General features: G+C 47.5%; 1 protein-coding gene across 1 annotated transcript; it reads left to right on the forward strand.

The window, feature by feature from the left end:
• Window positions 1-678: 678 nt before the first annotated feature.
• On the forward strand, window positions 679-1,649 carry LOC122723679. Its single transcript, XM_043956776.1, has 2 exons — window positions 679-1,397; window positions 1,574-1,649. Exons 1-2 carry the CDS (start codon window positions 679-681, stop codon window positions 1,647-1,649), a joined length of 795 nt encoding a protein of 264 aa, XP_043812711.1.
• Window positions 1,650-13,968: the final 12,319 nt, after the last annotated feature.

Genomic DNA, 13,968 nt, shown 5'->3' on the forward strand with positions numbered 1-13,968 from the left:
ATTCCCTTCAACCCATCGCCGAGCCCGGCAAGAAACATGTCTGGAGATGTCTTATCCAACCAGGACCTCCAGGCCATGGCCCTCCAGTTACAAAACACCACCCACTGGCTGGGGCAGATATTGCAACGGAGGGGCCTTAGTACCCCTGCGAATATGTTGCCGGTGGTAGAAGAGCCCCGGACAAATGAACCTCAGTCTACCTTCAACCATCTCCAAACCGTCAGCCGAGAAACTGGAGACGAGGGGAGAAGAGCCGGAGAAGAGGAAGAGCCGGAAGCTCGAGTTCATGGAAGGAGGGTGAGGGAAATGATTGAGAATGATGAGGCTGACAGTTATTCTGCCAGAACAACCAAGTGGATGAGAAGCGAAGCGGAGGAAGAGGAGTACCACCGGGAGAGGAAACCCAGGCAAGAGGAGGAGAATGTAGACTGAAAGCTGCAAAAGATGAGAGAGCAGCTCTTGGCCGAGTTGGGGATGAAGGATCAAAATCAAACTCTCCTGCCCACCTCTTCATCCTTCTCGACATGGGTATAGCAGGAGATCGTTCCTAAAAAATTTATGATGCCGCCTATGGCCGCATATGACGGAGCTGGGAACCCCCGGGAGCACGTCTTGAACTACAAAACTTTCATGGAACTGCAGACTTTATCAGATGCCTTGATGTGCAAAGTGTTCCCGATGACACTCACGGGGCCAGCTCGGGCATGGTTTAACAGTCTTGAGACTGGAAGCATCAGAAGCTTTGGAGATCTGGCCACTCACTTCATCAGCCGGTTCATTGCCGGGGTGCCTGCAGACAGAAAGACAAGTTATCTGGAGACAGTCAGGCAGAGAAGGGATGAATCGCTCAGGGAATACGTTGCCCGTTTCAATACGGAGGCCTTGCAGATTTCCGAGCTAGATGAGGGCAGAGCGGTGGAGGCAATGCAGAAAGAGACGACCTCACTCGAGTTCTTTGGCTCATTGAGCAGGAAGCCCCCTACCTCACTAGCCGAGATGATGAAGAGGGCAGAGAAATACATAAGGCAGGATGATGCCTTGGTAACAAGCAGATTTGCCAGGGGAGCGACGGATAAAGGGAAAGCCCCGGAGGAAAGGAGGCCGAAGAGGCACGAGAAGAAGCACGGCAAGAAATCTGAACCCTACAGACAACCATGGGAGAGAAGGGACCAAAGACCCCTCCCTCCTCGGGTCTCAGAACAGAATCCACTCCCTCCGTGGGTTCTAGAGAAGTCAACCTCACTCAATGCCTCTAGAGCTGAAGTGCTCATGGCCGTCCAGGATAAGGAGTTCCTACAATGGCCTAAACCTATGAGAACCGAAGCAGATCAGCGAAATCCTGACAAATACTGTCAGTATCACCGCACACACGGCCATGATACCAATAACTGCTTCCAGTTGATTGCTGAGATCAAGAGGCTGATAAAGAGAGGACACCTCAAGAACTTCGTGAAGAAACCGAAGGAACAGAGGCCTCAGCCTAACCCGGCAGCCCAAGCACCAAGGAGAATGGGAGCCAGACCAGTGAATGATGGGTCCAGTGGGACCATCAATATGATTGTTGGAGGCACAGTGAAAGCACCAACGAAGATAAATTAAGAAGCAATCTGGATGCCCTGGAGGAAGTCAGGGAGGAAGCTCAAGTTTGAACTGCCGCTTATCAATAAAGAACAGCCCATTATTACAATCAAAGGGTCAGGGAAGGAAGCCTGAAGGTGGGAGACCTGGCCCTGAGAAACCTAGAAGCTACAGGAAAAAGAATGGCAGTAGGCAAGTTGGCACCAACCTGGGAGGGCCCATTCAAAATAACAAAGGTGGTCAAGCCAGGGGTATATCGAATTTGTAATACCCGGCTAGACTCCGGTATCGGAATTCCTACCGTCCGGTGGAATCTCGGATGTCGGAAACCTCTAGAAGGGTAAAATCATGTTTTCATAAAATGCTTTAATGTATTTTAAGGTTTTAAGTAAGAAAGAAACTGAATTTTGAATGGAAAAGACCATGGAGGCATTTCCAAGTTCGGCCGCCGAACGTGGGATAGTTTAGGGGGGCACGTTAGGCTTCCGAATGTGGCTCATGTTCGGCCGCTGAACATGCATGCGTTTTGGAGTCGCCTTCGGCTTCCGAAGGTGGCCTGGCTAGCCACCTATAAAAGGACCCATGGCCGAAAATGGCGAGCTTTCTCCCCTATTTTAGGCCAACGGTGAGTCCATGCTCTCCCATGGTTGGTTTTGATGATTTTCCTCAAATCTTTCGAGTTTTAACAAGTTTTAACTTGGTTTTGAAGATTTTTGAAGCTTAGAGCAAGTTTTGGAGCTTGGAGGTCCAAGGAGCTTGGAGGTCCAAAGAGCTAGATTTCTCCTATCTCTAAGTTAGAATCGTCTTTCCTCTCGATCTTCAAGAGGTAAGCCTAGATCCTACCTTTCTTGTATGTTTTAAACAAGTTTTATGAAGTTTATGGGGTAGAAATGCATGTGTAAGTTAGTTGATTGCATGTTAGGGTTAATGTTGAGTTTATGAGTAATGTATGTTGTTTGAGTTGCCTTTTGTGTTTGTGTTGGGGTTTAGGATAGTTTGAGACCCCTAAATGCTTATTTGCTTGAGTATGCTTGTTGTAGAATAGGTAAATGCATGTTTCAATGGTTTGGGAGGCAAAATGTGCATGTGGAGGCTGAGTTCTGCCCTTTGGAAGAACTCAGGTTTGGCAGCCGAAGGACTTTCGGCCGCCGAACCTGCCTGTGGAGGCCAGCTTTTGGCTGCCGAACCCTGCCCCCGAAAGTGGACTTTCGGCTCTAGAAGGGAGTTTCGGCCGCCGAAGGTGCTGCCGAAAGTGGCTGAGTTTCGGCTCTGGAGGGACTTTCGGCCGCCGAACCTGCCGCCGAAAGTGCCCTGTTCAGCCTTCCTTTGCATGATTCCTATGATTGTTTTAAGGTGTTTTAGGGGGTTTTTGGGGAATATTTTAGAGTCATGTTCATGTATGTTTGGTCCCTCATTTGAGTCCACCTGTGTAGGTTCGGACCCGAGGAACCGAGGACCCCAGCAGTGAGACAGCTGCTTCAGTGTCTTGTCAGAGCTAGCCTGAGGTGAGTAGAATGACTCTTTATGTTTCAAAGTAAATAATGAAAGTTTTAGCATGATTCACGCATCATGAATGCCATGAGATATATTAGGGTGCTTGCATTAGAATTCACGAATATGTTGCATTGCATATTATGTTGTTGATGTGGATGAATGTTGGATGATCCTTTAGCCCGCACTATGATATGATATGATATGAGATAGTGATGATACGGTATGAAAGACTAGTGAGGCCCATTCTACGCCCCTGGCATATTGGAATGTTATGTTATGTTAATGTAAGAGAAAGACCAGTGAGGCCCATTCTACGCCCCTGGCACTATTGGAATGTGTAGTGGGCTATCGGTGACAAGTTCATCCTTGATGTGTTTTGTCTGTGATGTGATGCATTCCATGATAGCATATGTTTTAAATGTTTTTATTATTATGCTCACTGGGCTCTAGTAGCTCACCCCATTCCCTTAATCCCCCAGGTTGTAGGTACGGGATAGAATCAGGAGGTCAGCAAGAATAAGAAGTCATGCTTTATGTAATAGCTAGATGTGGACATGAGAATGATGTATTGTTAAGTATAGTACAATAATGTAATGTAATGATATTTATTGAAGTTTAGAGTTGTGCTTGACCCCTAGTATGTTAGTTAATCCCTTTGTACATGATCTATAAAATGTTTTATCAATGTTTATGTAAATCAGGCTTTATGTATGATATGTTGCCCCATTGGAGCATTTAATGAGGGCTCCAATGTGGGGTTTTATGCTTATGAGTTGTGCACGCACAGGTTAAGCTTGGTAAATGAATGAGAAAGTTTAATATTTTATGTATATGTTTGATCATGTATGGGATTTAACAGGTATACAGGATGTATGTTTGGCTTGCTACGTGTCCTGGCGGCCTTAAGCCGATCTGGATCCTAGCGCCGGTAGCAGTCCGGTTTTCGGGTCATTACAGATTGGTATCAGAGCCCTAGGTTCATATGGTCGGACCTATATAGTGTGTCGGGCTCATAGATGTTCTAGAAGGTCAAGCACAATAGGGAAATCATGTCCACTAGGATAGGATGTAGAGTCCTGTCTTGAATGATGATGTGAAATGTCATGATTTTATGCATGTGCATTGATGATATGCTATGTATGTGATGCGGGTTCATGTGTTTCCACATGAACCATATGATGCTAATGTTTATGTGATGTGTGCTGTTTTTTCAGTAAGCAAGATGAGAGGAACTCGTCGATCTGCACGATTGACTGGAGTCCCACCAGAAAGTGAGGGCACAGATGCCCGTCCTCCTGCATTGCCTAGGGCAATGTCTTGCAGGTCTAGCAGGGAGAGAACGTCAAGGGACCCTAGAAGGTCTTTTGATGTGAGCAGAAGGGGAACAGTTCAAGGTGGAATGTCAGAAGATGTGGGGGAAGATATGGATGTGGATCAGAGGAGGGATGGCAGCCTTGGTGTGAGCATGTCGGAAGAGGGCATGGGAGAGTCTCAGGGAGGCACTCAGGCCTCGGGGTTTGTTCAACCACCCCAATACCCACCCTTTTCACAGAACCTCGGGTATTCGATGGGAGGTACATCGGATTACCCCAGTTTTAACCCTTATCATTCTCACATGCCATACCCACCTTTCTACCCACCATACCCACAGTACCCTATGTACCCACCCCCATCCTTTTATCCAGGTACAACAAACCCTACTCCGGGTAGCAGAACCCATGGTCCCAGAAACCCAAGTACCTAAACCTAGCTCATCTGGAGGGAGCAAGGTCAAGATGACCGACTACTTGAAGTTGGATGCTCCTAAGTATGAAACAGGTAATGATCCGTTCGAATACCTCAGGACAATCAAGATGATAACAGATGAGTTAGGGGCAGATGACAGTAGAGCCATTCAGATGGCTGGGTTCACACTGAAGTGCAAGAAGGCCCGAGAGTGGTTTAAAAATTATGTGAACCCGAGGGTGGATAGTCTTTCATGGGAGGAGTTTGCTAATGAGTTTGCTGGATGGGCTTTCCCTGATAGTTCAAGGGAGTTGAAGATGATCGAGTTTGAGCAGTTAAGGCAGACGGAGGAGATGAGTGTAGATGAGTACACAGATAGGTTCTTGGAGCTGTTGCTGTTTGCTGGGCAAAATCTTAACACAGATCAGAAGAAGGCTAGGAGGTATATCATGAGGCTTCATTCCAGGTATTCCTCCTTGATCCAGTCAGTGGAGAGGGAGAGTTTCCATGCCATAGTGGATATGGCTCGGAGGATGGAGGCTAGTGCAATCATCGAGGGAAAAGTTAAACAGTCAGTGGCACAGCCTTCTGGTTCCAAGACCCCAGGTGGGGGAAGGTTAGACCCTTCTTCTTCGAGTTCAGGCAGCAAGAGGTGGAGCAGTACCACCAAAAAGTCAAAGAAGAATAAGTTCTGGAATAAGATCAAGTCAGGTTTGGGATTAGGAAGTGGCTCGAGCTTAGGTGCAGATAATGCAGTATGTATGAAGTGTGGGAAGCCGCACAAGGGAGTATGTCGGTTTGGGACGACAGCCTGCTTTAGATGTGGGCAGGAGGGACACATGGCACGGGAGTGTCCTAGAGCAGCTTTTATGGCACAGTCCCAGCAGACAGCTTCTGGTAGTGTGGCTCAATCAGCAGCTCCAGTCGCGACGCAGGCCAGTGGCAGAGGCCGAGGGAGAGGGGCAACCTCTTCTTCAGCGGGTTTCAGAGGTGAAGGTCCATCAGCCCCAGCATGAATCTTCACAATGACACAGCAGGAGGCAAATGCATCAAACACCGTGGTGGCAGGTAATCTCATCATTGGTTGCTCAGATGTTTATGCCTTAATGGACCCTGGTGCATCTCATTCTTTCATTGCTCCGAGGGCCGTCGAGAGGTTGGGTTTGATGGTCTCTGGGTTAGAGTGTCCCCTATGGGTCAGTGGACCCAAGTGTGACTCGTCAGTGGCAGAGTCAGTCTGCCGGTTATGTCCAGTGTTTGTGGAGAGTAGATGCCTTCCAGCCGACCTTGTGGTTCTAGATTTGACAAATTTTGACGTCATTCTAGGGATGGATTGGCTATCTACCCATGGTGCTACCTTGGACTACAGAGACAAGGTAGTCAGGTTTAGAGGTCAGGATGGGTCAGAGGTTATCTTCAGAAGAGACAGGAGGGGTACACCTAGAGGTTTAATATTAGCCCTACAGGCTCGTAGGCTGCTCAGGAGGGGTTGTCAGGGTTTTCTAGCTCATGTGAGGGAGCTGGATAGTCATGTTAGAGAGCCCACCTCAGTGCCCGTGGTCAGAGAGTTTTTAGATGTCTTCCCAGACGAGCTGCCAGGTTTACCACCTGCTAGGGAGATAGAGTGTAATACCCGGCTAGACTCCGGTATCGGAATTCCTACCGTCCGGTGGAATCTCGGATGTCGAAAACCTATAGAAGGGTAAAACCATGTTTTTATGAAATGTTTTAATGTATTTTAGGTTTTTAAGCAAAAAGGAAATTGAGTTTTAAATGAAAAAGACCAAGGAGACATTTTCAGGTTCGGCCGCCGAACCTCAAGTTCGGCTGCCGAACATTGGATGGTTTAGGGGGGCAAGTTAGGCTTCCGAAAATCTTGCATGAGATGTGGGGGCACGTTCGGCTGCCGAAATGTGGTCTGCCAGCCCTATATAAGAGCTCCATGGCCGAAACGGGCGAGTTTTCTCCCCATTTTCGTCCACGGTGAGTTCATGCTCTCCTATGGTTCATTTTTGATGTTTTTCCTCCGATCTTTCATGTTTTAACAAGCTTTATGTTGATTTGAAGAGATTTGAGCAAAAAGAGCAAGTTTTGGAAACTTGGAGACCAAAGAGCGGATCTCTCCCATCTCCGAGTTGGATCGTCTCTCCTCTCGTTCTACAAGAGGTAAGAGTAGATCCATAGTTCCTTTCATGTTTTAAGTAAGTTTTATGAAGTTTCTTGGGGTAGAAATGCATGTGTAGGTTTATATGGAGTTTATGGATTTACTGTGTGTTTATGAACAATGTATGTTGGTTATGCATGTTTGGTATGTTGTAGATGGGGTTTAGGATAGTTTGAAGCCCCTAGGAGCTTGTATGCTTGAGTATGCATGTTGTAGAATAGGAAAATGCATGATTGAATGAGTTGGGAGGCGTTTGTGCATGTTGGAGCCAAGTTTCTGCCCTTTGGGAGAAACCAGGTTCGGCAGCCGAAGGCTCTTTTGGCCGCCGAACCTGCTTGTGGTAGCATGTATTGGCTGCCGAACCCTGCCCCCGAAAGTGGACTTTCGGCTCTGGAAGAGAGTTTCGACCGCCGAAGGTGCCGCCGAACATGCATGAGTTTCGTCTCTAGAGGGAACCTTCGGCCGCCGAAAGTGCCGCCGAAGGTGCATGAGTTTCGGCTCTGGAGGGCCTTTCGGCCGCCGAACCTGCCGCCGAAAGTGCCCTGTCCAGCCCTCCTTTGCATGATTGCCATGATTCTTTTAAGGTGTTTTAGGGGGTTTTTGGGGAGTATTTTAGAGTCATGTTCATGGATGTTTGGTCCCTCATTTGAGTCCACCTGTGTAGGTTTGGACCTGAGGAACCGAGGCCCTCAGCAGTGAGATAGCTGCTTCAGAGTCTTTAGAGCTTCAGCCAGAGGTGAGTGGAATAACTCCTTATGCTTTAAAAATAAATAAATCAGTTTTAGCATGATTCATGCATCATGAATGCCATGAGATATAATAGGATGTTTGTATTAGAATTCACGAATATGTTGCATTGCATATTATGTTGATGATGTGGATGAATGTTGAATGATCCTTTAGTCCTCGTATGGTATGACATGATGTGATATGGTATGGTATGGAAGTCTAGGTCGAGGCCCATTCTACGCCCCTGGCACTATAGTAAGAGAAAGACCAGGTCGAGGCCCATTCTACGCCCCTGGCATTATTGGAATGTTATGTTATGTATGTTATGATAAGGGAAAAACCAGGTCGAGGCCCATTCTATGCCCCTGGCACTATTGGAATGTGTTGAGTACTATTGGTGACAAATTCATCCTTGATGTGATTAGCTGTGATGTGATGCATTCCATGTTATCATGTGTTTAATTATTATGTTCCATTATTATGCTCACTGGGCTTTATAGCTCACCCCTCTCCTTTAACCCCCTAGGTTTGCAGGTACAGGGTAGACCAGGAGGTCAGCAAGAGTAATGAAGTTATGGTCATGTAATAGCTAGTGTGGACATGATAAATGTTGATACGTTATGTTTAGTACAGTCATGTAAAAGCATGGTATAGAAATGTTATGTAATGATGCTTATGGAGGTTTAGAGCTGTGCTTGACCATAGTATGTTGTTTATCCCTTTTTGTACATGATCTTAGATGTTTAATGATGTTTATTGTAAACCAAACTCGATACATGTTATGTGCCCCATTGGAGCATTGTTGAGACTCCAAAGAGGAGTTAATGTTTATGACTATGTTTATGTATAGTGCATGCACAGGTTGAGTTTGGTGAATGATTGAAAGAACGAATGGATGAAAAGACAAGTTCAAATTTTTTTGTATGTGTTGATCATGCATGGGATTAAACAGGTTTACAGGATGTATGTTAGGCTTGCTACGGGTCCCGGCGGCCTTATGCTGATCTGGATCCTAGCGCCGGTAACTGTCCGGTTTTCGGGTCGTTACAGAATGGTATCAGAGCCCTAGGTTAATATGGTCGGACCTAGAGTGTCGGGCTCATAGAGGTCATAGAAGGTCAAGCACAATAAGAAGATCATGTCCACTAGGATAGGATGTAGAGTCCTATCTTGAATGATGATGTGAAATGCCATGATTATATGCATGTGCATTAATGTTATGCTATGATATGTGATGCGGGTTCATGTGTTTGCACATGAACCATTTGATGCTAATTTTCTATGTGATGTGTACTGTTTTTCAGAAAACAGGATGAGAGAAACTCGTCGATCTGCACGATTGACTGGAGTACCACCCCAGGACGAGGGCACTGATGCCCGTCCTCCTGCATTGCCTAGGGCAATGTCAAGTAGGTCCAGCAGAGAAAGAGCAGTAAGAGACCCTAGAAGGTCTTTGGATCTGGGTAGAAGCAGATCAGTGAGGGGAACAGTGCAAGGAGGAATGTCAGAGGATGTGGGGGATGATATGGATGTAGATCAGAGGAGGGATGGCAGTCTTGGAGTGAGTATGTCGGAGGAGGGTATGGGAGAGTCCCAAGGAGGCACTCAGGCCTCGGGATTTGTTTAGCCACCCCAGTACCCACCCTTTTCTCAAAATCTCGGGTATTCGATGGGAGGTACATCGGATTACCCCAGCTATAACCCTTATCACTCTCACATGCCATACCCACCTTTCTACCCACCATACCCACAGTACCCTATGTACCCACCCCCATCATTCTATCCAGGTACAGCAAACCCTACCCCAGGGGATGCTGCACCTCCTCCACCACCAGCAGCACCTACTGTCCCAGAAATCCAAATGCCTAATCCTAGCTCATCTGGGGGGAGCAAGGTCAAGATGACCGATTACATGAAGCTGGGTGCTCCCCAGTTTGAAATCGGTGATGACCCGTTTGTATACCTTGAGAGGGTCAAGACAATTACAGATGAGATAAGAGCTGATGACAGTAGAGCCATTCAGATGGCTGGGTTCACACTAAAATGCAAGAAGGCCCGAGAGTGGTTTAAGAACTATGTGAGAGGTTGACTTCAGCACCAGTGTTAGCTCTGCCATCGAGTAATGAAGACTTCTCAGTCTATTGTGATGCGTCTCGTGTGGGGCTGGGTTGTGTGCTAATGCAGAATGAAAGGGTGATTGCTTATGCTTCTAGGCAGCTAAAGAAGCACGAGTTGAATTACCCTACACATGACCTAGAGATGGCAGCGGTAATCTTTGCACTCAAGATGTGGAGGCACTACCTTTATGGGGTTAAATGTGAGATCTTCACAGATCATAAAAGCCTGTAGTACATCTTGAGTCAAAGGGAGCTGAATATGAGGCAGAGAAGATGGGTAGAACTGCTTAGTGACTATGATTGCAAGATTCAGTACCATCCGGGTAAGGCAAATGTTATGGCAGACGCCTTAAGCCGGAAATCACTTGGCAGTTTGTCCCATATTTCAGCAGAGAGGAGGCCAGTAGTGAGGGAGTTCTTCAAGCTCATCAATGAAGGTCTACAGTTGGAGTTGTCTGGTACAGGTACTTTGATAGCCCAGATAAGAGTGACACCTGTGTTTCTGGAGCAGGTGGCTCAGAAACAGCATGAGGACCCAGAGTTAGTGAAAATTGCCAGGACTATTCAGTCAGGCAAGAATGAAGAATACAGGTTTGATGACAAGGGGATCATCCGCTATGGGAATAGATTGTGTGTACCAGATGACGTAAGCCTAAAAGGAGACATTATGAGGGAAACTCATAATGCAAGATACAGTGTTCACCCTGGAGCCACCAAAATGTATCAAGATCTGAAGAGAGTGTATTGGTGGCCAGCTATGAAGAGGGAAGTGGCACAGTTTGTGTCAGCCTGCGAAATATGTCAGAGGGTGAAGCTGGAACATCAGAAGCCGGCTGCAATGCTTAACCCACTACCTATTCCAGAGTGGAAATGGGATAATATAGCTATGGACTTCGTGGTGGGGCTACCGGCGGCGTCCAACAGATTGGACTCCATATGGGTGATTGTGGACAGACTGACCAAATCTGCTCACTTCATCCCTGTCAGGAGTGCCTATTCTGTGGACAAGTTGGCGCAGGTGTATGTTGATGAGGTTGTCAGGCTGCATGGGGTTCATGTTTCAATAGTATCTGATCGAGGGCCCCAGTTCACCTCCAGATTTTAGCGGAGTCTGCAGAACGCTATGGGTACCAGGTTGAATTTTAGCACTGCTTTCCATCCACAGACGGACGGACAATCAGAGAGGACCATCCAGACTGTAACAGCCCGGACGTGATCCCCGGCACTGTTACCGTTCACGGCCCAGGGCTATCCCTCGCCTGGCCTCTTGCCACCTCGGGCTTTCCACTGGCGTCGTGAACAGCTCTTAACATCCATTCACCCTCACGGGTTCCTGGCAGGATTTGTCCCCTTGGGTTCTCGCATCGCATCCTTCCCCAAGTGGATTTGGCCCAAATTTCCCTTTGGAAATTAGGTCGCCTCCCCCACTACTCGAACCCTTGACCAAACTGAGACATAGAGACCTCAGGGAGGTGGAAGACCGGGATCCCCAAGATCCCCCGGCACCACCATAAACCGAACTGAGACATAAAGACCTCAGGGAGGTAGAAGACCGGGATCCCCAAGATCTCCCGGCACCAATACCAAACTGAGACATAGAGACCTCAGGGAGGTGGAAGACCGGGATCCCCAAGATCTCCCGGCACTACCATAAACCGAACTGAGACATAGAGACCTCAGGGAGGTAGAAGACCGGGATCCCCAAGATCTCCCAGAGCTACAAGTAACCGAACAGAGACATCGAGACCTCAGGGAGGTAGAATACCATGATCCCCAAGATCTCCTGGCATAACAAGACTGGGATTCCCAAGATCTCCCGGAGCTACAAGTAACCGAACTGAGACATCGAGACCTCAGGGAGGTAGAATACCAGGATCCCCAAGATCTCCTGGCATAACAAGACTGGGATCCCCAAGATCTCCCAGTGCGGAAAGCCGAACTAAGAAGACAAAGGCAACAAGAGGCCAAAAGTACTGACCTGAAAACACGAACTAGGAAAACCAAGCAAAAGAAAGCCGAGCTCAGAAAGCTCAAAGATCAAACTGAAGAAAACACACCTCCTATAAATTAAGAAAAAGTCCAATGGCGTGAGAAGATAAGGCCTCAGCCTCAAATTCTGTCGGAACAGAACTGAAACTAAGAAGGCCAGCCCTGTTTATCCCCTTAAAAGGTACATGATCCATTTTACTTTGATTATACAAAGGCTATACGCCTGAGATCATATGCATGAAGTAATGAAAAGAAAATTGAGGACGACTGGTCAACTGTTAAAAAACCGAGCTCAGGCTGAGGACCTAATGAGGTCTAAACCCGTAAAGGAACACAGCTCAGAGTCTTATCCTTATGGTAAATCCAGCTCGAAAAAAGGCCTACAGGTGAGAAGGCCCCGGTGAAATTAAAGAAATTTACAAGGCAGAAGCCAAGTCTTGGGCTAAGTCTTCAACCCTGGCTAGCTCAAAAGCAAGCGGTAAGGGACTGTGTGCTCAATTCCTTATGAATTACGGGGAATAGTTTGAGTATTTCATTCTGAAAAAATTTGAACAAATTATGCTTGTAATAGTTTAGATAGCTCGGTAGAGTATTAAAAAATAGACAAAGGCAAAAACAATTCAAGCATAAACACAAGATAGGAAATAACTCAGGTATGAATATAAAGTAAGAGACAAAAATAAATTTTCATTAAAAGAAAAGTATCTTACAGCCTATTCTAATTATCTACACGGGATGGAGGGAAAACCGTCCTTAAAGGACTTACATGCCTAGGAGCACTATCATCTACGTTATCTATATTTACATTGTTTACATTGCTGTTTATGGGAGGCCCAGCATTCTCCTGCTCAGACCCTCCAGTGCCTACAAAAGGCACGATCTCCTGCCCCTGAGGCCCAGCATCGTCATTCCCCAGCTTGGGTTCTGCCTCAGGAGGCCCAGCTGCAGTGCGAGAAGCTCCTTTGGATAGAGGTCTGTCATCCTCCCCATAAAGTACCTCCTCTCCATCAGAGTCTTCTTCAGCACCTCGGTGTTCGGCTAAAGGAGTGGAGGGGTTATATCTAGCGGTCCTCAGACCTCGATTATACCCAGAGACGAACATGCGGAAGCCCTTATTCCATATGGCAGTTTTCATTTCATCAAAGCTTCGGAACTCCGCAAGTCACCTCTCACAAGCCTCAGCTATCTCAGCCTTCAACTCAGTGGACTCTTTGTAATTCTTGAGATAAGCTTCATAGGCCTGCTGGATTTCCTCTTTCAGCTCAGCCGACTCTTTATACTCCCTCAACAGCTCCTCGCACTCCAGCTGGACCTTATCCTCAGCTAGCTTGGCATCCTCAAGCAAGGCTGCGCATCTCTTCTTGAGAATCTCGACCTCTTAGCAGAGGTGCTGATTTTGAAGTTTAGCTGTCTCTACTACCAGGGCCAAATCCTTCTCTTTATCTGCCTGCTTGGCCAGCTCCTGCTCGAGGACCACCACCCGAGACTGGGCTTCTTCTTTCTGTGCCAGCACGGCATCAAAATCCGCCTTCAGCAGCTCGTGCTGGTGCCGAGCCTCATCCCTCTGACTCAGGGCCTCCACCTTTTCCCGCTGGACCCCCTCAAAGGAGGACAGCTGCTTTATTGCTTCGTCACGTTGATCCTCCGCCTCAGCTGTCCTCCCATTAGCCCTTTTGAGGGCCTCCAGCACGGTGTGTAGCTCTATCTGGAGGGACCTGGAATGTTCTCGGGCAGCTGCGAGATTGCCCCGGGCGTCACTAGTTGCAGACAGGTTCTCCTCCAGTCGTGCCTCCTTAATCCGGCAATCCACAGACTCCCGGAGAGAGTGGTCACGAGCGTCCACCTCCACGAAGAGGCCCATCACCTAGTGCAAAAAGAAAAAACCGTCATAACAAAGAAAATTAGAATACGAGCAGAAGTTGGAACATACGACCTACCATCAGGAGCATCTCCCTGATAGTGTCCCCGAGCTCCCCTCGAGGTCGAGACTAGAACGCTGCCTGTTCCCGTGTAGAATTGGCTAGAAGACCAGTAAGGGCAAGCAAGCGTGGGTCCGAAGCCTCTGTGATGCCACCAAACATCCGCTCCTGGATGATCTCGGCGACTACGCTCGCGGGAGACTAGTGGGTGATGTCCTCTGCGTTTAGGATGTCGTTGTCAGGAGCAGACAAC

The sequence above is a fragment of the Manihot esculenta genome, chromosome 5, assembly GCF_001659605.2.
Source record: "Manihot esculenta cultivar AM560-2 chromosome 5, M.esculenta_v8, whole genome shotgun sequence".
NCBI classification, from domain to species: Eukaryota; Viridiplantae; Streptophyta; class Magnoliopsida; order Malpighiales; family Euphorbiaceae; genus Manihot; species Manihot esculenta.